General features: G+C 43.0%; 1 protein-coding gene across 1 annotated transcript in view; it reads left to right on the top strand.

The window, feature by feature from the left end:
• Nucleotides 1-23,444, top strand: part of zzef1 (zinc finger, ZZ-type with EF hand domain 1) — a 38,396-nt gene extending 14,952 nt beyond the window's left edge. The window contains exons 23-54 of the mRNA XM_039826521.1: nucleotides 81-162; nucleotides 258-459; nucleotides 739-872; nucleotides 1,003-1,243; nucleotides 1,384-1,463; nucleotides 1,571-1,661; nucleotides 1,769-2,240; nucleotides 2,331-2,495; nucleotides 2,776-2,895; nucleotides 3,037-3,198; nucleotides 3,419-3,551; nucleotides 4,224-4,362; nucleotides 4,454-4,619; nucleotides 4,726-4,988; nucleotides 5,669-5,841; nucleotides 6,202-6,397; nucleotides 6,524-6,687; nucleotides 7,986-8,266; nucleotides 9,543-9,717; nucleotides 9,809-9,941; nucleotides 10,032-10,258; nucleotides 10,390-10,698; nucleotides 10,783-10,883; nucleotides 11,016-11,151; nucleotides 11,281-11,640; nucleotides 11,770-11,913; nucleotides 12,093-12,261; nucleotides 12,385-12,483; nucleotides 12,635-12,800; nucleotides 14,370-14,520; nucleotides 17,345-17,416; nucleotides 20,883-23,444. Of these exons, the coding sequence (XP_039682455.1) occupies nucleotides 81-162; nucleotides 258-459; nucleotides 739-872; nucleotides 1,003-1,243; nucleotides 1,384-1,463; nucleotides 1,571-1,661; nucleotides 1,769-2,240; nucleotides 2,331-2,495; nucleotides 2,776-2,895; nucleotides 3,037-3,198; nucleotides 3,419-3,551; nucleotides 4,224-4,362; nucleotides 4,454-4,619; nucleotides 4,726-4,988; nucleotides 5,669-5,841; nucleotides 6,202-6,397; nucleotides 6,524-6,687; nucleotides 7,986-8,266; nucleotides 9,543-9,717; nucleotides 9,809-9,941; nucleotides 10,032-10,258; nucleotides 10,390-10,698; nucleotides 10,783-10,883; nucleotides 11,016-11,151; nucleotides 11,281-11,640; nucleotides 11,770-11,913; nucleotides 12,093-12,261; nucleotides 12,385-12,483; nucleotides 12,635-12,800; nucleotides 14,370-14,520; nucleotides 17,345-17,416; nucleotides 20,883-20,963 (5,587 nt within the window). The 3' untranslated portion in view covers nucleotides 20,964-23,444. The remainder of the gene's footprint in view (nucleotides 1-80; nucleotides 163-257; nucleotides 460-738; nucleotides 873-1,002; nucleotides 1,244-1,383; nucleotides 1,464-1,570; nucleotides 1,662-1,768; nucleotides 2,241-2,330; nucleotides 2,496-2,775; nucleotides 2,896-3,036; nucleotides 3,199-3,418; nucleotides 3,552-4,223; nucleotides 4,363-4,453; nucleotides 4,620-4,725; nucleotides 4,989-5,668; nucleotides 5,842-6,201; nucleotides 6,398-6,523; nucleotides 6,688-7,985; nucleotides 8,267-9,542; nucleotides 9,718-9,808; nucleotides 9,942-10,031; nucleotides 10,259-10,389; nucleotides 10,699-10,782; nucleotides 10,884-11,015; nucleotides 11,152-11,280; nucleotides 11,641-11,769; nucleotides 11,914-12,092; nucleotides 12,262-12,384; nucleotides 12,484-12,634; nucleotides 12,801-14,369; nucleotides 14,521-17,344; nucleotides 17,417-20,882) is intronic.
• The last annotated feature ends 433 nt before the right edge of the window (nucleotides 23,445-23,877 follow it).

Here is a 23,877-nt window from a genome sequence, read left to right as displayed (position 1 = left end):
CATTACATATTCAGATGTATTTCTTCATCCCTAGTGAGACTTATTAACGAACCCATCCTCTATGCTCTTGATATTCACAGATACGACTACCTAGAGTTCACAGATTCTAGAGGTGGGAAGGTCCGCTATGACATGAAGGTTGGAAGTGAGAAGTGGCCAAAGGTAGGACATGGGAAACCATTCAGTTGTCTCCATGTGAAAAACACCGTTGTTGCTTATTTAATTCACACGCATGCTGCTTCTCTTTGCTCCTTCAGAAGGTGACGTTTGACGCTGGCCCTCAACTCCAGTTCCTCTTCCACTCTGATAGCAGTAATAACGAGTGGGGTTACAAGTTCACTGTGACAGCCATGGGCCTCCCAGATATCACTATTTCTTGGATGTCAGACCTGCAGCTGCTGGTGGCTCGCCTGATGGGTCGTCTCGCTTCCAGAACCCTCGCCCTGAAATCCCCCCACGGTGAGTTTTTAACCTTTTATCAAACAAAGGTCTGTAAAAGTATTTTTTTTTTTTATGAATTCTTAACCAAAGAAAAGTTTGGTAATGACTGTGTTGGGCTATAGTTAATATCTTCTTTTTTTTTTCTTCAAATCTTGTACATTTTGAAGCTTACATGAAAAGATCTTGGAAAATAAAAATTATTTCAGACTGTTTCAGAATGATATCATACTCGAGCAATTTTCCAACCCTCAGTGATAGATTGAAATGCTGATATTTCTGAGTTGCTGTCTATTCCAGAGATACGCACTGTTAAGGAGCTTCCACTTGGGAAAATGTCCCATGTTCAGGCTTCTCCTTTATGGAAACCCATTCTGCGACACGGGTTGTGTGAAACAAGGGACACGAATCAGACCATAACACCCACAGACCAGGTACTGTCACATCTGCTTAATCCAGTTATGTAGAAGTTAAGTTCCATTCTTAGGTTTATATTAGTCCATTGACTTTTGACCTCAGCAGCTAGGTGGTGCTCTAATACTCTGTTTCTTTTCTGTGTGGTAGACAAACACATGGACTCTTGATGAGTTAAAAAGCTTCCTGGAGGACTTTGCCCGCTGGAACCCTTCCCTGGAACCAACAGACAGTAGAGCAAAGCTGATGAAGACCCTCATGCAGTCCTGCAGAAAACAGCCGATGAGGAACGAGATTGCCTCCGGGTCAAAGACAGACCAAGCTGTGAATGCCCTTTGGGCAGCCATGGTATACCACACACCAGCCCTCATCCATGCCCTGAAGACCTATGGTAATGCTTGGCTTTAATCAGTGGTCATAGAGCAAAAGCTGTTCCATTTCTTCTTGCTGTGTCTTATCCTGGTAATTCTGCGTGTTTGATTAACTTGGTTGAGTTGACTTCTCCCTTCTGTTTTGTCTTTGTATGAGTAGTCAATCAGGACTGCAAGTCCTGTTTCAGTGAAGAATTTGTGCAGGTGTATGTGCTGGCAGATAGCATCAGAACATGGATGGTGAGTGTTACTGACATGATTCATATTTTTGTTGATTTTCTGCTGCTAGGTGTTTATATGAGCATGTTACTGAACTATTATACTCATTATGTTTTTCCCCCTGTCAGTTGGAGATGAAGCAGAGATACCTAGTTAGCAAAATGAATGTTCCTGACGAGAAGGAAGGGGGTCATGATGAGGTTAGCATGGAGACACTAGGTGAGGACCTCAGCTTAAAGACAAATCCCACTCTTTCTTTTCACCGACTCTGTTATCTCTTTAATGCTGTTTTGCTGACTTTTTTTTTTTTGTTGCTTTCTCTGTAGCTGAGATGTGCATTGAGAAGAGCCTATTGCTCTTCAGATTCACCCCTTGTGGAGTAGCGTGCCATGACAGCGACTCTTCCAAGGCTGCAGATGGCAGCAGTGCTCCACTGCTCCGCTCAAGTTCGATCTCGGAAGGGGACTTCCAGGCCAGCTCCACACAAGGACCTCACACCGCAGGGTGTGAAGAGGCAGGGCAGAGCCAGCCCTCCGATGCTCAAGCGCAAAACTCTTCTTCCTGTGGGCACGGCAGACAAGGCCACCAAGGCTCAACAGAGAGCCTCTCCTCCCTGTCAGGGGAACCAGCCTCGCCCTCCGCCTGCGCCCGTAAAGCCCCATTCAGTCGGGCACGCCTGCGCCTCCTGTCCTGTCGATCTATAGAAGAGCCCCGCATGACCCCCTCTGTCAAGGATCGCTACCCAATACTCAAACACATCCTAAACTTTATAAGGGACCAAGCTCTCACAACAGCAAGGTGACTGACCTCCAGTCTTCTATTTTGCATTTTTTTTATTTGTGTAATTCTACCATATAAGGTTAAATCATCCAAATCTTCCTCCTGTAGCATTCTGCAGACCCTGTCCCTGAGCAAAGCCCAGGCTCTGAGTGTGTGCAAGGTCCTGGAGATGGTTCAGCAGTGTTTACACTCCCTTGGAAAGCCACACCTCTTCCAAGCCCCCTGCATCCTGTTCCTACAGGAGCTGCTGGCGTGCCAGAAAGACTTCACCAGGTACATTTGTAGAAAATGTTTTCAGTTCACTTGGAATAAAAGTAACTCAAATAATTCATCATATGTTGTATGTTTTAACTATAGACTAGCACAGTTCAGAATATTTGTGATTTTGAACAACGTTGTCACAAAGTTTGTAATTATGGAATAACAGTATTGATTTGTGTCTTAGATGATAAATTGTTGTTAGTATTGACAAATATAAATCAATATAACGCTTCAAGACATATGAATATCGGGTACATCTTGAGAAGATTTTCTTTTGCTTTGTCTTTTTCAGTTATTTCTCTCAGTTGTCAGACAGCGGCCAGAAGCTAGGAGAGGAGGTGAGGCGTTCCTACCATCAGTTGGTGCTCATGCTGGTGGAGGCAGTACAAGGCTTCAGCAGCCTGAATGAGAAGTAAGCTGTTATCCTTGTAACGTGCACCATGTTCACACATAACTACATTCACTGAAATTAAAAAACGCTTGCGGCAGTGATAAGTGTAAATTCCGAGTGTGTGTGCAGTGGAGTAACCTGATCCTCATCACTGCTCTCCAGAGCCCTGCTACCAGCCCTGTCATGTGTGCAGACCTGCTTGTTGCACCTTCTAGACATGAGCTGGGAGGTACATGACCTTCCTCTCTTCTTGAATATCAAGTTTCCTGACCTCCTCCTCAACATGTCCCAGGAGAACATCAGTGTTCATGACATTGCCATCAGGTAATATTCACCCCATCTGAGAAGATAAGGCTCCACAGTGGAAATGACATTTTTCCAGTTGATAACAGTTGCTAAGGCTAGCAAAAGACACAATTTTCATTTTTACAAATCAATTGTCTAAACTTCTTTGTGCCTCAATTAAGGGGCAATTTAAGGGGCTGTTTGCCAGCCCCCTTAAATTGCAGAGATGATTATTTCTGTGGTTCAAACTAATTTTCAGCCAATGGACAGAGGAGGATGAAATTGCAGACTACAAGAAGAACCAGGAGTGGATGGATGAGTGTATGGACGGGATGTTTGAGAAGTGGTACGACAAAATCGATGAAGAGGAGTCCATGGAGGACAGGAGAAAGGTACATCACAGTGCATAAAAAAAACAAAGTCCAATCATTAGCAAACAACATGTCTGAGCTGACAGGGGAAACAAATGGCACTCAATTCTGAACCTGACTGCCCTAAGTGCTTCTCTGCTCTGTTTTCCTTCCTGTGCATCCCAAGAATAGAGCAGATATAGTCCTGCAGGTAATACATTTAAAGACAACCAGCAACCTCCAACTTAAAAAAGATGTTGGTGTAATATAAATGGTTATGGCTCTGTGAAGCTTTACGTACACACATCCTGTACTTTGAGCTACATGCTAACATTAGCATGCTGATATGCTGATGTTTAGCAAGTGTAATGTTTACTATGTCCACCATCTTAGTGTAGTGTGTTAGCGTTACTTCACACGAGTCTTTGAAACACACACATTTTGTGTATTTCTGTTTTAATACAGACCCACACAGACCCATACACACAATAATGGTAAAGACTGAGGTAGATACTGTAATATCTACACATAATATGACCCAGTCCCAAAAAACTACTTCTTCAATGCCGTTTGCGTGTGATGAAGTTTAACAAGCTTTAAGTAGGTAAATATTTCCAAGTAGACTGAGCTAGGATCCATGCAAATGTTTGCAAAGCATAGGTCGGAAAGTTTGACGACAATAACACTGTGTACTTAACCCGGTTTAATCCACAGATGCACATGTTCATTGCGCGTTATTGTGACCTGCTCAATGTTGTGATCTCCTGTGACGGCTGCGAGAGGATGGCACCTTGGCACCGCTACCGATGTCTGCAGTGCATGGATATGGACCTCTGCAAGACCTGCTTCCTCAGTGAGCTCATACACTCGTGCAATCCCTAATCATAAAGTCTGACTAGAGCATCAGCGCAACCCTAAATGTGAATGTGTGTGTTTTTGACCAGGTGGTGCCAAGCCTGAGGGCCATGAGGATGACCATGAGATGGTGAACATGGAATACGCCTGTGACCATTGCCAGGGGCTCATTGTAGGCAGCAGGATCAACTGCAACGTCTGTGAGGACTTTGACCTGTGCTTTGGTTGTTACAATGCAAAGAAGTATCCCGACAGGTGACACATTTATACTTTCTCATACTGTTAAAACACACTTACCTTTTAGTGGTTTACCTCCTGAGTTGTTGACTTCATTATTTTTTGAATGTTTGATTATCTGCAGCCACCTGCCCACCCATCGGATCACAGTGTACCCCATGGTGACCATACGAATCAGCGACCGTCACCGCTTGATCCAGCCCTACATCCACAACTACTCCTGGTTACTGTTTGCTGCTTTGGCCCTCTACACGTCCGAACTATGCAGTCAGAAGCAGATGGAGGGAGAGTCTTTGGACAGCAACACCTTGAGCCAGGCCTCAGCGCTGCAGACATACTGCTCCCAACTCATCACTGATTGTTTGCTCAAGGGGCAGACTGGCAAAGGTAAGTACCAACCAGAATTCAGTTTTTTTTTTAAAGAAGTTGTTTGACATTTTGGGAAATACACTTATTTGCTTTCTTGCTGAGACTTGGATGAGAAGTCTGTATGCTAAATGTGAAGCCAGAGCCAGCAGCTGCTTAGCTTAGATTAGCATAAAGACTAGAAGCAGGGGTAAACGGTTAGAAAAACTTAAATAATGTGCAAATCACAGGGATTAACAGACTCCAGGAATTCAACATGCTGGCCATTTCAGGTTTTGTACAGATTAAACAAACTATATACTATGATGTGCTAATTAATGAGTTTTCGAGATGAAGAGGATTTTTTTTTAAACCTAGATAGAGGTTGTTAGCTCTAGCTTCATGTGTAGCGTATGGATGCAAGAGTGGTATTGACCGTCTCATGTAAGGCGGCAAGAAAACGAGTGAGTATTTCCCAAATTGTAGAACTATTCCTTTAAACAAAACATAGACCTTGGGACAGATACGTTTCCTCTATCCATTTTTTGATGAACTTGGGTTCAACAACACAAAGCCTTTTCAGAATGTCTGAGTTGTTAAAGGCGGGCGCTTCTGTGTTTGTCCGTGTGTCACATAGTATCTCTCTTCTTCTTACCTGTTTTTTAATTTAATTATGTTTTGTGCTTTCATGGCAAACCCTTTCTCTGCCATCCTCCACGCAGGTCTACGTTCCTCAGCCTTGCTGGCTCTGCTGTCGTCCAATGAATCAGCTTCTGATAGTGAGCTGTGTCCAGTCTCTCCAGAGTCCTCTCAGGAGCTCAGCACAGCCACTGACACCTCCTCTCTCCCTGGCAGCACTGCAGCAATCTGCTCCCCGTCGTCTCCCAGGGACAAGGTAAGGAACAGAAGTCCCCTTAAAGCTTATAAGATAATACAAAGATTGAATAATCTATGTTGGAGGAGTGTATCATTACAGTGGCATGAAGAAGAACAAAAATCTAAACAAACAGAGCAGATATTTGTGCTATACACATCTATAAATATTCACCAGGTCACATTATTCAATTCATACACAAAACATGTCTGGAAATGTTCTAGCTGATGTACAAAAATAGGTAGAAATACATACATACATTCAGTCTATTCTTGTTTAGTCTATAATCTAGGTAATGCAGTATTTAGTATTCTTACAGTTCAAGGGCCCATACTGCTGGACTGTTAACCTACTGAATTGTTGCTATCCTCTCACCACTAGAGTAAACCATCAGGTAAGGAGAACAAGGCAAAGGACAGGGGCTCTCCTCCCCCTGCTCCTCCAGAGGTGTGGTCCCCCCCAAGCACTGAAGAGGGGGAGAAAAGAAAGCTGTTTACCCAAGACACTCTGGACTCTTCCAGCCTCAGCCAGACTCCTTCTATGACCAGTGAGGACCCCCTCTCTCCTGTGGTTCGACGTAAGTTCTGAGACTGCCTGCAACAGGCTGATTACAGCTCTGATTGTGTTCATTAGTGGTTATGACTATCTCTTAGCTGTCTGGATCAACCTTGTATGTCTTTCTTTTATTTTAATTTTTTCTCAGCTTCAGAGTCTGGTCCAGGAACAGTCAACTCTCCAGCATCTGATGTTGTCAAGGAGACAGATGAGAGGCTGCCCCAGGTTCACCTTCAGGAGCATGTGTTTTCAGAGTGCTCCAGAGAGAGAATCCTGGGACTACTAGCAGCCATGCTGCCACCAGCCAAACCAGTAAGTGAAACCAAAGACCAGTTTTTAGGGTTGAAAGTCTATGTAACGCTATCAAAATCGGTCTACGTTTTGGGAAATAGGCTTATTCGTTTTCTTGCCGAGAGTTGGGTGACAGGATTGATACTTCTCTCGTATCTGTGCATTAAATATGAAGTTACAGCCAGCAGCAAGTTAGTATAAGTGTAGTAAGTATGGGAAACGGCTAAATTGGCTCCGTCCAAAGGTGAAAAAATCTGCCAACCAGCACCTCTAAAGCTCACTAACTCACACATTATCAAGTCAAGTTAGTTTAAACCAAACAAAACTGTTTTCGGGGAGTTAAGTGCCAGACAACTTCTTGGGCAGGTACAGTGACTTCCTGGAGTCTTGTCAACACCTTGAGGTTGCCAGGCAACCAGCGAGACTCCAGGACGTTACTGTTCCTAGCCAAGAAAAAAGTCCCACACATAACTCTGATAAAACCACAAAGTGTCATTTTTAAACATTGTTTTTTGTACAGATTTTCTACACAAACGAACAAGATGTGTTTGTTAGTGAGCTTTAGAGGTGCACATTTTGTTTCCTTTGGGCAGAGCCAGACAAGTTGTTTCCAGTCTTTATGCTATGCTAAGCTTTTTTTTTTTTAAATGTGTTGATTTTTATTTAAAAGTTACTGTCTCCAGACAAGTACAAATCAGAAAACAGAGTGACTGAAAGAGGATGGGATAATGGACAACATCTTAGAGTTAAGGCAAGAGTGCAGAAAAGAAACACAAAAATGGCCAAAAGGAAAAAATAAATTACATTTTGTATATATATATATACACATGATCAAATAACACATAAGCCTATAGGCTGTTCATCTACTTTATCCCATTACATTTGACCACCTCATGTTTCATGTTCTAAGAAGCCAATTATCCCCCTTTAAACATGACTGAGCCTCTGACATGGAAGATTACTGGGAGAGAAGGGGACTTTCACAAGCATGTTTAAGGCTTAAGCATGGAATGACTACAAAATAAAAACCTCAGTGGACTAAACATTTCATTAAAACTTGTGTGTGACAAATATATGTCAAAATCTAAGCTTTGTCTAGCTGCTTTGTCTAGGAAATGATTAGTAAACTCTGAGTAGCAAACTCAGATTTATATGTATATTTTTAAAAATCACGCATTGGAAATTACATTAAAAAAATTGTTGCATCGATAATCGGTTTAGAATCGAATCGTTGGCCTCTGAATCGGAATCAAATTGAATCGTGAGATGCCAAGAGATTCCCACCCCTAACATTTACCTTGTCTTTCATGTATCCTCAGGGCAGCACCCTGTCTCTGCCCAGTCTGAACTCCATCCTGCCCAAGCTTTTCAGGGCAGTCATTTCCAATGCTGGCTCTCTCAACGAGACCTTCCACCTCACCCTTGGACTACTGGGTCAGCTGCTGCTCCGAATCCCTCCGATGGAGGCTGACGCTGCCGTCACAGAGGCCCTGGCTGACAAATATGACTTCCTGACACAAGCAGAGGCAACCAGTTCAGACACCCAGGGCTGGAAGACCACCCAGCTGCTTTTCAGCCTGGGGGCCGTCTGTTTAGACAGGTAAAAGAATAAAAACCTGATGACACCAAGGAAATGTATTGTAGTTTATAAATCAATTTTCTTGATGACACACCTGCAGATATTAAAGGTTCCATGGCATGAAAATTTCACTTTATGAGGTTTTTTAACATTAATATGCGTTCCCCCAGCCTGCCTATGGTCCCCCAGTGGCTAGAAATGGTGATAGGTGTAAACCGAGCCCTGTGTATCCTGCTCTGCCTTTGAGAAAATGAAAGCTCAAATGGGCCGATCTGGAATCTTCTCCTTATGAGGTCATAAGGAGCAAGGTTACCTCCCCTTTCTCTGCTTTGCCCGCCCAGACAATTTGGCCCACCCATGAGAGAGAGACATCATGGCTTTCAAACAAGCAAAGTGGCAGTTGGTCAAGGCCACACCCCCACTCTCCACCTTGCCCCCCCCCTCTCCTCCTCAAAAGCTGCAGACACAGAAATGGCACATCCTAAGGAAAGCTTATTGTGGGACTGGCTCTAGTGGCTGTAATTCTGCACCAAGACTGAATTTCAGGAAAGAGACTTCAGATACAGTATTAGGGGACCACTAAGGTCTATATAAAAGAGACTTCAGATACAGTATTAGGGGACCACTAAGGTCTATATAAAAGAGACTTCAGATACAGTATTAGGGGACCACTAAGGTCTATATAAAAGAGACTTCAGATACAGTATTAGGGGACCACTAAGGTCTATATAAAAGCATCCAAAGAGCACCATGTCATGGGACCTTTTAATACTAAAAACAACTCTGCACTTGTTAGCACCGACATGGATTTTAGACGATCCAGAACAGCCATGTGAGATATTTTCCTACCCTGATAAAAGCAAATGTAAAAATGACTTGCATGTTAAAAAGTTAGCAATCTGATCTCAGGCTGCATGTGTACTCATGGCATTCAAATTCCATTTTAAATAATCTATATAATATTTAATAATACTAAAATGTTCTGCAAACCAGCCCTTTGATTAAGTTACACCTGTGCGAGTTAAAAACCTGCTTTCTTTTTTTTGTATCCAGTGTTTGTTTAGTTTTGATCGTTACACATATGAACTCCACCAAAATCTAATAAATAATGTACTAACAGATGTAGAACTGAGATACTGATGGTATCTCTTAATCCCACAGTTGAGATCTTATTTGCCAGAAAGCTAATAGATGTTTGCGTTGGTGTTTTGTGCTGTTGATAACCGATAAGGAAATATTTGCTTTTTGCTCTTTTATAGTTATATTAAGATTTCCCCTGTTTTCTTCTGTTTTGCAGTCGTATTGGTCTGGATTGGGCGTGCACAGTGGCAGATATTTTACACAGTCTGAATGCTTGTCCTGAGTGGAACACAGTCATCGCTGCCTTCACTGACCATTGTATTCAGCAGCTGCCACAAACTCTCAAACGCACCAACCTCTTCACCCTGCTGGTGCTGGTGGGCTTCCCTGAGGTAGGTAGAATACATACCACTATAGGTTAGTAGTGCAGTGTGTTCTCTAACTTTCTAAGCTCAGTTGTGACTCCTCTTCTGTGTATATCAGGTGCTGTGTGTGGGTACCCAGACGGTGTTTATTGACAACGCCAACGAACAGCACAACATGATCTTGCTCAAACACTTCACAGAGAAGAACCATGCTGCAGTGGTGGACGTTAAGACACGCAAGAGGAAAACCGGTTAGTGCAGTTGTAGCATACTCTAATAACTTTTGCGGTGTGTAGAATTAAACATGGAATTAACCCTCTGTGTGCTTTTCTTCTTTCTAGTGAAGGACTACCAACTCATCCAGTCTCAGGATTCCACTGCAGCCTGTCACCCAGGGCGGTCAGAGGGCCAGGACTCCCCAAAGACCCTGCTCAGCCGCTACCTGATCAATTTCACCACTATCATCAGCCATCTACTGCAGACCAGCCAGGACAATGGCTCTCCTGATGCTGTGGAGGCCTCCTGGGTTCTGTCCTTGGCTCTTAAAGGCCTCTACAACACATTGAAGGTGACTCCCATGACCTAGGAATCCGTAAACTCCAGAATCTGAATTGTGGTTCTAGGCTAGAAACAAGTGGCTTAGATCAGAAGAATTATTCCAGAGGTGGTTTTGTCATTCTGTTGTGTCCTCTTGTGTAGAAACATGGAGTACAGCAAGCTCAGGAGGACATCCAGCAGTCAGGACTGACCCAGCTGCTGGTGAGGAAGTGCAGCAAAGGGACAGGCTTCAGCAAACTGTGGTTGCTGCGGGATCTAGAGATTCTCTCCATCATGCTCTACTCCTCTAAGAGGGAGATCCACTCCATGGCCCAGGACCCAGAGCGCGACCAAAGAGAGCAGGACAAGGAGCACGACTCTGACCACTCCAGCTGCTGTGCTGACGAAACTGACGTCAGCAAGCCCGACCCCTTAGAGGGACTCGATGAAGAGACAAAGATTTGCTTCCAGGTGATGAGGGATACTACTAAAAACACATTCAGTAAAATTAAGTATGATGTAGTAATCTAAAATGCCTGTTTTTCTCCAATGCAGATCACCCACGATGCCTTAAACGCCCCTCTGCCCATCCTGCGAGCCATGTATGAGTTGCAGATGAAGAGAACTGACTCCTTCTTCCTGGAGGTGCAGAAGAGGTCAGCCTCAACCTATAGAGAATCTCTTTTTAAATGACTTTTCTTTTTGACTTTATATGATCCATCGCAGTAAAGGTCATATTTTTTATTACTGCCTCTCTGTTATGTGTTGTGCCTTTGTGTTATTTTCAGATTTGATGGGGAAGAGATAAAAACAGATGAGACAATCCGCACGCTGGCTCAGAAGTGGCAACCTACCAAGCGGCCGCGCTCTGAGGAGAGGAACACCAAGGCCGTGGACACTGATATGATTGTGGTTTCATGCGTGGTGAGTTGTTTAAAAAGGGGCCCTGATATAGCATATTTTATTATGAATTGCCAACAACATGACACAGAGGTTTTGAGATGTCAAGTTTTGTCACATGTCAATATTCTGATATATCCCCACCCCCCACAGTCTAAACCCAGTCACTGTGAAAAGGCCACAGAGGAGATCAACGTAGTGGCCCAGAAGCTCATCACAAATTCCGAGAGCGACTTACAGCTCAGCTACGCCAAACAGAGACGCACCAAAAGTTCAGCTCTCTTGCACAAGGAACTGGATGTGCGGAGCAATCGGGCAGTTCGTCAATACCTGGTGAAGGTCAACCAGGCCATCGCCACGCTTTACGCCCGCCACGTGCTGGCCTCGCTGCTGGCGGACTGGCCCGCAGAGGCGGCGCTGAGCGAGGAGGCCCTAGAACTGAGCGGTGCCTCACACATGGCCTACATCCTGGACATGTTAATGCAGCTGGAGGAGAGGCCGCTCTGGGAGAAGGTGGGCAGAAGGGAAGTCAATGTGGAGTTTGTGTTGTGTGTGTGTGTGTTTGTATAGGGAGCATGTCATTATGATGCATTTTAAGTGTTTTGTGGATTAATGTGATTGTCCTACTCTGTTAATGATCAGATTCTTCAGAGGGTGCTTAAGGGTTGCAGCAAGAGTATGCTGTGCAGTCTCTCTCTCACTGCTTGCCAGTTCATGGAGGAGCCAGGTATGGCTGTGCAGATCAGAGAGTCCAAACACCCATATGACAACAACACCAACTTTGAGGTGGGTGAACTGTATCTTCTATTACAGTCATAACTGTGTTTAAGAAGTGTATTACTGTATATTGTTTAAAGAAGACTTTGCAATAAAGATGGCTATTAGTACAGATCCTTATTTGAAACGGGGCTTTTTTTCAATTCAGTTTGAAGACTCCATTCTGTTGTTTTTTCTTTTCTTTTAAGGACAAGGTGCACATCCCAGGGGCCATCTACCTGTCAGTAAAGTTTGACTCCCGCTGCTACACAGAGGAAGGCTGTGATGAGCTCACCATGTCCAGCAGCAGCGATTTCCTCCAGGATGTCCACAACTTCAGTGGCTCCCCTCAGAGATGGCCCGATTTTGAGATTCCAGGTGAGCAATATTTAAAAGAAGTTGTTTTCTGCTCTGTGTGTCTATGTGTTCACATTACAAATAGTTGACTTGTGTTTAAATCCCGTTTATCAACATGTGTGTCGTGTGTGGGTTTCCCCTCAGGTGATACCCTGTACTACAGATTTATGTCAGACATGAGTAACACAGAGTGGGGCTACAAGTTCACGGTTACAGGAGGCCACAGAGGACGTTTCCAGACAGGTACTTCACATTAAAACAGATACACGCTCTTTATGCATTTACATTTGTGCAAACCTGTTTCATTTGGTTAGAGAGCAACTCTGGAAATCTACCAACATGCATCCTCAGGTTGGTCAGGTCGTCACCCTCTCTGCACTTTTGCTCTTATCAGGTTTTGAGATACTGAAGCAAATGTTAGCAGACGACCAAGTGCTCAGTCACCTGCCACTGGCTGACATCTGGGAGTGGCAGGTGGGCGTGGCCTGTCGCCAGACTGGGAACCAGCGACTCAAAGCCATTCACTTGTTGCTCCGCCTCCTGCAGTGTCAGTCTCAGACGTAAGAGGATACATTTCTATCTCTTTTCTTCTGAATCTCTTCTCTTCAATGCTTCTCACAGTTTTTCTGTCCTCAGTGGAAAGTTATAAAAACGGTAGGCTTATATTGTCCTGGTTAGAAGCACCCAGTGCACATGTTTACCTCTGCAGGTCATTTTTCCAAGAGGCGCAGGACTCCACACAGGGTTTGCATAAAGGCCTTGATAAATCCCTCATGTCCTGGTAGTCACCAAGGAAATGAGGTAAAGGATGTGGTTAGGAATTTGCATGTGTGCAGACTGACTTGGCCACCATCTGGTCATAATGACAACATCACACAACTGTATTTCCACTCTGTACACATTTTGTTTCTTTTAAAAGATATCCGTAAGGTTACTTTACACAAATACGTGGGACTCTCCTGGATAATGTAACAACCCTTTAGATACATTTTATGGCCCCCACTTTAAATAATTTAAACTTCTGAGAAATCATGTTTTGTGTGTCATTTTGGAAGGAGGAATGGGTCTCAATACTAATATACCCATTAGCCTGGGTCGCCGTTGACATAGAGAAGAGCAGATCAGAGCGCTTTCTTGAGAACGAAACACGTTGCAATAGTTGCGTAATTTACCCGCAATTTAAAAGGGACTTGATTTAAGCAGCAGATTTTTAGTTTTTGTGCACACAAGCATGTACCTTTTTTGAAGGATCCGATATTTTCTAACGCAGTTCTTTATCTTTTGCATTAATGATTTAACGGGGACAGTTCCATGCCGATCAAAGCTGTAGAAGTGCTCCAACTGTGAGTCACGTAACATCCTCCTACTGTATGGGGAAAAATGAATGGGACTTTTACTTCCTGAAACAGTCCTAAATGTCTCTTCACACTTTGCAACTCTTTATGCAACTTACACAAGTGTGATGTGGGAACTTGAAGCTTTCAGGTCACATACAATGAGAACCTTTTAGTACAGTAATAGGCATCTTGTGTCCAGTGGTGACATTTTTGAAAATACAAATATTATTCTGGATTTTTCAATGATGGAAAGGGAATTGAACCGTTTTAAGGAAAGACCGTATCAGACACAAATTATTATTCCAAGCATCTTAAAACGTTTTGGGTGGGGGATCTTTATAATTGGCATCCCTGACCAGGACACACATGGCCTAACCAACCAGGACACAGCAATAGAACACTACAGGGAGCATCTCTGAGCACTGTATATGTGTTTTATGATACTTCACCATACAGATAGATATAGAATTGATTCATTCATTAGAAACATTACAGATTTATCAGCATTAATAATCCTTAAACACCCCTTTCTTCTTTTTTATTTTCTTTTTGGGATCTATTCACAATGAAACGTCTGTGGCCACATCTTTTTAACGGTCACGTTTTGCTCTGCTTATGACTGTTAGAGGGTACAAGGTAAATGCCGTGATAAATGTATGAAGTTTCTTTTCCAGCCACAGCTTTGCTGCTTTTTGCCTTCTTCTCAGAATGTAACTCTTTATTGTCCTGTTGTGCCTGGGTACATGTTTTTGTTCATCTATTGATATTTTTTTTTTTCTTCCTCCACTCCAGAGCCTGTGAGCTGACGCTGCTGCGACCTCTGTGGCAGCTCTTTATGACTATGGAAAACAGCCTGAGCCAGGATCCCACCAGCATCACGGTGCTGCTGCCTCTTCACAGAGCCCTAACTGAACTCTTCTTCATCGCAGAGGCCCGTGCCATTGTGAGTGACGCGCGCGCGCGCCACACACACACACACACACACACACACACACACACACACACACACACACACACACACACACACACACACAGACACACGTATGCAGGCCTCATCTACTGTTGTATAGGTGTGAAAGCTAGAGGTGTGGCTAAGTGACATTTTAGGTATTTGTTTAGTTGTGTTGGCTGTTTTTGCTGTGATGACAGCATTATTGACTTTGAGGTTGAATATAGAATAGCCTAAATAAGGCTGATTGTAAAGAAACCATTTTTTAGTCTCTCTTCCTTAAAGACTTCCTTTCATTGTTGTTTTGGCTTAATAACATATTCACTTTGAGGCAATTTGAATGAAATGATGTGAGTAAAATTAAGTCAACATTTTATTCTTTACCTCTGTCTTTCCCCCCTTCTCTCTGTCTATATCTGTCTCTCTGTGAGATGAGCATGTTTGTCCTCCCACCCACCTGTTCTGTGCTGGGCTCACGGCCAAAGCCCAGCCCTGCCATCTGCCAGACAGCACAGTGCCACAGCGGCTCCCCGCACACTGTTTGGGAGAGGCAGAGATGCTATCCATTTTGTGATGCGTATGGGCTCGCTCTCTCTCTCTCTCCGTCTCTCTGTCTCTCTCTCTCTCTCTCTCTCTCTCTCTCTCTCTCTCAATTGTCTTCAATAATTGATTAAGAGAATTCTCGAGGATTATGAGCATGCCGTCAGCCAGGAGTTTCCCATCTGTAGATGCAATTGAACCAGACAGTCCCAGAAAAGCACTACCTTTCCTGTCCCCTTCTGGGTAGGTCAGTGAGGCCTCAGGCTGCTGCTTGATGTGACAATAAAATCACATCAGTTGACTTGTCATTCAGCATGGATTCTGTGCTCCCATCTGCACCAACTGAACATTGCGTGAGTTGCTTAAGTATGTGTGGACAAACACCAGGGGGCAGTAGCAGTACGCAGCAGTACTTTTGCCTGGGATGCCCTTCATGGACACGTCAGTGTTCTGTTTGCAATGATAGACCCATGTTGGTGTGCGGCACGTCCGAGCGCCTCCATCCAGCAGAGCGTCACCGCAGACCATGACCCGTCTTTCATCAGCGCAACACAAATGTGTGCTGCAGTGGTTCGTGGCACCTCCAGCTCATGGAGACACATTGATGGAATTGTTTGCAGTGAGGGAGTGTTTTGCACAAGGGCACGCACACAGGGGTTGTTTCAAAACAGATAAAGGTTGACCCATTCACCTCCCCCATCTGAGTTTTGTCAGCATTCTCCTGATAAAACTGCCAAATACATTTTGATTAGGGCTGCAACCAACTATTATTTTCATTGTCGAATAATGTAATTATTTTCTTGATTAGTTGTTTGGTCTATAAAATGTCAGAAAATGGTGAATAATGTTGTCCAAAAGCCCAAGAGGACGTCCTCAAATGTGTTGTTTTGTCCACAACTCAAAGATGTTCAGTTTACTGTCATGAAGAAGTGAAGAAACTAGAAAGTATTCACATTTAAGAACCTGGAATCAGAGAAAAACAAATTGACTCCAACCGATGAATCGTTTATCAAAATAGTTAGCAATTCATTTAATAGTTGACAACCAGTCGATTGATCAATTATTTTTTGCAGCTCTACTTACTGTATGTCGCTTTAACAAAACTACACACCTGCTCTCTTGTGGCAGCTGTCACAGTGAGCGGTGGTTGGTGTTGCACTTGCCAGTGAATGTGATTCTAAATTGGGTTACACAGGCGACAACTCGGCTTTGCACCATGTAGATTGGATTCAACTGGATTGACTGTTCCAGGATTTCTTTACATCTGCATTTGTTTACAGAGGGTTTTATAAAGAGGCAGGACTAATGAGGTGAGGCTAATAAAGAGGGGGAAATTCGCTGTTTAAAATCCATTCTGAAATGGAGAAAAATATTGGAAAACATTCATCAGCTGTAAGGATCAGTGCTCTACCTACAACCAAGTGCACCATCTGTCATCATCCCCCTAACAATTAAGGATTAGTGTTGGTTAAGTTAGGGTTGGTGGCCCTCATGTCATGTTGACATATGAGCTTAACTGCCGTGATGAGTTCAAAAGCTCCATAATGACTACTGTCAAATCATGGGAAGCTAATGAGTGGACTGGACACATTATGTAATCCTCTGTGTCCATATTAGGATCTGAGCCTCGAACCAGCTTATTTTAAAGTTTTAGTGGCCTGAGCTGTTCCAGCATCAGTCTTCCTTCTTTGTACGCACACAGAGTTCACAGACAGGTCCGCTGAGATTCAATGAACTCTCTTTACCCCAGGAAATGAAATTTATATTTAGGAATCAAAAACGGCATGTCATGCACTACTGCCTGTACAAATCGTTCTAGGATGTTCCCAAGCATAAACATTCGGGGTGCTGCGGGATGGATGGTGGACCAGGGCTCTGGACTGTGTCTCCAGCTCTGTAAAAGCTCCATTTGGCCAGTCTCAGCCCATTTAGCCGCTATGTAGTCTTATCTGTGTTCCCCAACTCCTTGTGCTTATGTAACCTGAGGTATGTTTCTCCCGTAGGGCTTTAGTGGAAGCGCTCTTCGGTTTGTTTATAATTTTGATTGACTGTTCCAACATTCCGCTGTTCAATTTGATGCTGAGATGGAGATGAAAAGTGGTCAGGGAACCAGGCCTCATTTATAACTTACTTCAACCCTTATGTAACCTCTAGTCTCTGGAAGTTCCTTTTTATTCATGACTGTCCGGCCTGCGAGGTTAACTCTGTTTCTTTGTGAGCTGCATTTGGAAACATGGCAGAAGACGCCCTTGTTACCAGCCTTTGATGTGTTTTCCAGGCACAGGGCATCCTCCAGGAGTACTTGTTAGCCATGACCACTGACGAGCAGCTCCTCAATCACACTGCAATGGTAAGACTTAAACCTTATTATTTTATTTAAATTTTTTTTTTTTGCATTGAACCACTGATAACCTCTGCCTTTCTAAATTCAAAGTCATGCTTTCAGCCAGGCTCTCTCAGGGCATCTTTGATTGTTTCGGTTTTGAATTGCGGCCTGACAAGAATGATAGTAGCTCAAAGAGGTTGTCCACTCACCCAGAAGTGTTCTAATATCACGCAACTCTCCTTCTTAAACACGCAGTCCCGTTGGCTGAACGTGTCCTTAGTCGCTGTGAGTCAGCTCGCGGCTAGAGTCTCCTTTGCCAGTGAATCACCAAGCCGTTGACACCCAGCAGATCCCTCTGCACCTCCCTCCCCCTGTTTTGAATATGTGTGGGCCGCACTCAGGACTAATGTATTTGGTAATTACAGTCCATTATAACTTGTGGCACAGCGAGCCACAGCGTTGCCTTTAATGTGGACCCTGCTTTACACAGCAGAGGAGCCTGAGGGCAGTTAAGAGGAGCACAGGATGCGGGGTGGTGAACAAACATTGTGGGCGGTTCTGTTGAGCAGTTACCTAATACCTGTCAGGTTGAAAACACAACCATAGATGACTTGGCATTAGTCATAACTATTATGATAACAGTGATGCAAAGTCCAAAAGTAAAATGGCCGAGGTTCACTTTCTAAGGGCTGGAAAAGAGCCACCCACAACAAAACAATTTCAATCATTGGGGAGTCCATTTTCTTCGAGTTCTCTCTTCAAGTTAGTGGCCTGTTATTTTTGGGGAGTTTTTTTTATATACCACAACACAAATTGCAGTGTTCTGAGGATCATGTTCACTCCACTACTCTGTGGCTTTGATCTATCCTGTTAAATGCCCAATTAAAAATGGATAACAGTGTAACATACCTGTGTTTTTGGATATGACATTTGCAAAAGGAATTGCCTACCAAACAATCTAAGCACGTAGACAGCCAAATCAGCATGTACTGCTGTGTGTCAAGGAGGCATTACCTGGTGCTGTATTGGACTTCTCAGCTCCAAGGAAATACCTAGGTGAAGGGTATTTTTCAAGAAAAACTTTAAAATGATTAAACCGCCACAAGAGAGAATGTGCAGAGGGGAGCATAATCATTTAGTCTCAGACCTAAAAAATAAATACATTTGGTATCTTCTGCAGGAAACTTTGATAGGAAATAACAAAATATTTTACCCTGAGACTCGGAAGCAGCTGCTGTAACTGAGTTTACAGGTATATCATGTAGTATTCAATAAGTTAAAGCTGCACTAATCATGATTTTAATATGAACAATCGATCATATGACATTTTGTGAAAGATGTCACTTGTAGTTACAAAAGAGAATTGCCACCTGACTCTACAGAGCTTTTTCATATCTTTCAGGTCATTGTTTTAGTTTTAAAGCCCACAGCTATACTGTTTTGGTTCACTCTCACCACTCTCACCACTCTCACCAACCTCACCAACCTCACCAACTTCATTTCCAGACACAGCCGGCAGCTCTTTTCAGCAAACAAGCTCTGATAAAACCACTGTAAGCTGTCTGTGTCTGCTGAATGTGTCAAAAGGTTATCACGTCAATGTTGGGGATCACAGCTTGTTCTGCTGCCCCCAAGTAACCCAAAACTATATATATATATGCTGCTTAAACTTCATGTCCCAACTTTACAAAAACTCTTTTTCACCCTGTAAACTGTGTAGGTTTGAATAACTTTATGTAACCAGCATATTTTATTGGTACAGTAGCTGTATTTAATACATTACAATGCGCCTGCACATGGTGCATTGTGGGCCCCCCTCATTACGCACGCACGTCTTCCAAAAAGCAGACACACCCCCAGGTGGGTGAGGTGTATTTGTATTGTATTATTACTATTATCAGTCCCTCCAGAAAAACGCGATTATGTGATCGCATAAGTTGAAAAATGTTTAGGTGGTGATAGACAGATGGTTTATCCAATCAGCTAACCAGTATTTTCAGACAGCGGTAGCCCCAATTCTGTTAGCTGCTCGCTAATGCTTTTTTCTCTTGGATCCTTCTTTTGGAATATGGAGCGGGAACCTGAAATGGCGCCTTTTATTCGTAAATTCTCGTTTAACAAACGGCAAATATCCTTTACCGACATGTTGCTTGCTTGCTGAGCTAACAAGCTATGCTTTCCGGCAGCAGCAGGGGCTTGTGGTTGTATTTTCATATGCTTCTTTGATCTGATTGGTTGATTTGGCCCGTCTATCACCAACATAGGTGATAGACAGATGGTTTATCCAATCAGCTAACCAGTATTTTCGCCCCTTCCCAAAAGTTCTCCAACGGAAAGTTCCCAGATGGATATGCCGAGCAAATGCGAAGCAATCCATCTGGCGGAGTCAGGTTATCAATATCCTGCATATTCCATTGCATTTTTTAAGAAAACATGCCGCATAATCAAGGATTGTTGCCCGCAACAATCACAAAAAAACTGCATTTTTCTGGAAGGACTGTATTATTATCTTTTTCTTTTTTTTAATGTCATGTTACGCCCCACTCTCCTGGTCTCTGTCACCCGCAATATCTTTTTTTTAGTTCTATTACTATTGCGAGCAGCGGTAGCTTTTCCGTATGGCTCCTGTAATGTTTTGTAAAGGGTCTGATAGTTATTTGTCTGTAGGCCTATCAAAGTCAGGGTCTCCATAGTCCTTTTATCCTCATTCCTCTTCAGGGAGCACGTGTGTGTGTGAGTTTATACGTTTGTGTGTGCTGGACACACACTGTTTTTTGAAATAGCATTTCATCTGTTGTGGCAGCAAAGTTTGGGCTGGAACCCGATCACATTGAAAACATATTGTGAATCTTGCATAAGGGTCATAATGCAACTGGTGCAACAGGCTGTTGAAATGAAAACACAACTATATCAAACCCTGAATTCTATCCAGCAACATTGTTGACAGTATCTTTTATTATTTGTCATTATCGTTTTTAATGATTAATGGCTACGGGACTGCTTTGGGGACTCCACAGGCAATTTTATTGCAATCGTACCTTAAGTTTTTCAAATATAAATGGTCCCGGACCAAAAGAGATTTTGACCTGATAGTGGCACTGTTCACAAAACAGGAGACACCAAAACCAAGAAATTCTCTCCTCTGGAGAACCATATCCGATTGAATGACCCTCTGGTCAGTAGTTGTCATGCTCTGGACCAAGACAGCCCACTTACTGATACAGTAGCATCAACCTGCAGGGAGCAGTTCAATCTGTTAAGCACTTTTGTTTATTAAATAAGGTGACCTTAACTGCACAGAAGTCCTTGATTCATCCGTGTAGTCACCCTAAATTTGCCTGCGTCATCACTCAACATGCAGTGCAGTGCACAGGTGAAAAACAGGTTGTTGTTTTTTACGTCTCGTTTTAATATGAATTCTCGATTCATTGTTTTCTCTCCCCGCGCTGATTCAACTGTATTTCATTCACATACTTTTTTCATTGTGTAGGCTCTGAAGAACATCGCTGCCATCAGCCTGGCTATCAATTACCCCAATAAATCTACCAAGCTACTCAACATGTCCCCTTGAGAGATGGATGGAGAGAAAAGGAGGAGGGACAACCTGAAGGGGGACGCATTCTGACTCAGCTGATTCACTCTGAACAAGGGACGGGGAGGCGAGGGAGAAAGTCCTTCCTGACCATCCAGTACTTTCCTTCTGAAGGACCTCCTCCCCTCCGATAACTCTCTGCAGTACTCTGCACAGGAGCTGTGGAGGGCTACTCAAAGAGCACCTTTCACACATACTCACAATCCTTTTTGCCTTAGGTGAATCCAGTATATCAGCATGTGCATTCACTGGAACAGGAAAGAAAATTGCGGGGTCTCTCTCTTTATTTTTATTTTTTATTACTTGGAGATGCCGTGCTAAAGGACATGAAGTGTGCCAAATTCATGACCTTCAATGGGAAGTATATTCCTTTTTGTTTCCTGCCTTTGCTCCTTCTAAACAGCGGCCACTGTGGGTTACGTAGTTGATCATGGTGAAAACGGGTCACCTCGGTGACTTACACGTCTCAGCGGACATGTAGAGCCTCCTAAAAATACTGTCCAGGACAGTGGAGGCTCATTAGTCACCACGGGGAGAAAGTACTGACCTACTAGCTCATTCCACTCCTTCCTTTTCCTTTCCTTCTTTCATTTTATCTACACGTCTTCTTCCTACCCATCTTCTCTCCTCCTTCCTTCCCTATAATCATTCTTTCCTTTTCAGACAACAGATGTAGATGATTTTAGGGCTCCCGTTGAATGGAAGGATCAGTATATCTTCACAGACATCCGAAACCTATATATATGATCTGCAACTTTCTGTCACAATGACAAGTGTAACGTGCCCTAAGACCCACTTTAGGACTGCCGACAGTTTGATGGGGCTGAACAGGATTAAGATGATACTCAAATAGCCATAGTCTTTGTATAGGATGAGAGACATTGCAGCTGAGGGAAAACTGTGATAATATACTATTGCAATGCATTCCTCCATGTTATTCTATCAATATGTTGAAGTATTTCCACTCCATTACTAGTGAATGAATGAAAGACCATTATGATGTCAAATGAGGTTCATGAAAATGAATAACGGCAATGTCAACAAATTCATGGAGAAAACCCCAAATCTCTTAAAGGCCTTCAGTTTTATCCATTGATTTATTTATTCATTATTATTATTTTATCTAATTTATAATTAAGTTTAACACTTCATGAGAGTCCTGATTGATTTTTCACAGAAAGAAAGACCAGCTGAATCATACATTATAGTGTATCGCACTATCACGTCCCCCACACCTTGTGTGTCGTAGTGAACGTGACAATACTGGTGCCGTTACACAAATCGCCATAACCGCGCAAACACTGCTGATCCCCACCGATACACCGACGGACTGCTTTCTCGCACATCACAAAATTTAAGGATCGAAGATGACACCGATAAAGGCGCGCGTGCCATTGACACGTTATCCCACTTCTTCACTAGTAACACATCTCATATTTTGTAAGCTGAAAATCTTTAATACTGAATTACCTCATCTTTTGTAATTACACAGATAATCGGTGTGGCGCTTCCTTAAATGTTTTTAATGTGACTTTCATTCACATTACACTATAACCCCACATTTTATTAAAGCCGAGATCCACCTGTAGCCACTTCCACAGAGATCAGTCATGTACGTTCATGGTAAAGAAGGCATCAAGTTTTGTATGTTGACAAATCCATTGGGGGTGTTTTCCAATCATTATTGTATTCATTTCAGATTTAAGAGATTCTTTTAGTTGCAGGAAGTCGTGGTGGTTTATACCAAAGAAACCAATCATTGTGAGCCATGAAACGTGTCTGGAAGAGCTCCCGGTAGAGTTCCTTCTCTGTTTGTCACATATCGGATAGCCTACCGGGGTGAGAAGCTGGAGCAGAGGAAACCTTTAAACTTTGTTCAGTTATTATCATTTTTTTTTTTTTTGTTTGTTTGTTTTTTGAACTGGTCCCTACAGGGACCGTAGAACAGCTCAGTGGTTTTGTTTACACAAACATCAGCTGCAGCGAGGAGAGAGGAAGAGATACATGGCCTCCATTTGGCTTCTACGACGCCTCACTTATCTACCACGTGCCTATGGTTAAAAATGAAGCAATCATAATTTAACTCATGTTAGCCGAATAGTTATTAATTATATTTTAAAAGAGAAATATATTGTTTAATTTGAAGTTTTTTTTTTGTAACTTTTTACTTTTAATGTTGGTTTCTTTTTTGCGAGGATGCTTGATATGAGGCTGACTAATTTGAATGTACATTTCTGTGAATATTAATTGCACAGGAAAAAGACTTTGATATCAACCCCTTACAAATATAAACTTTATTGGGCACTAACAGACGGACACTTTGATTCTGATTTTGTATGCATGGCACATTGAAGGTAAAAAAAATAAATAATTGATGGTAAAAAAAAAAAAAAAAAGGAAACCACGTAATGCTTGGGTTGAAATGTAATCCATTTCTATTAAAAATAGAAATGACTTAAATACAACTACTGCTGTCTTCTTTTCTATGTGTAGGCTCTACAGAGAAATTCTGTGCACCAACAAATAATGTATCGATCCCTCAGTCGGCATTGATTAGAGCCCACACACTCCCTGCCGGCAGATACTGTACTCGGTGATCCAACGTCAATAGTCCTCTTTCACGGCGCTGCTTAGAGCCCTTTTACCTCTAAGAAAACCTCTCTTACACTCTATCACAGACATCCACACATATTCAGCCAAATAGCTCTATTCTGCAATCTTAAAAAGTCAATTTTGTCCAAGCAGAACGTTGGTATGCCTTCTGTTTATTCAGTCTCTTCTTGCACATTGGTTTTACCTCAGCTGCTGCTCTGCCTCCTCTATCTCTCCCCCTGCCTGGAATCTGGAGTCTCAGGGACAGTGCTGATGATGGGAGTGATGATCGCTGGGGCGA

This window comes from Perca fluviatilis, chromosome 16, assembly GCF_010015445.1.
Source record: "Perca fluviatilis chromosome 16, GENO_Pfluv_1.0, whole genome shotgun sequence".
In the NCBI taxonomy this organism is placed as follows: Eukaryota; Metazoa; Chordata; class Actinopteri; order Perciformes; family Percidae; genus Perca; species Perca fluviatilis.
This window is presented reverse-complemented; position numbering and strand designations above follow the sequence as displayed.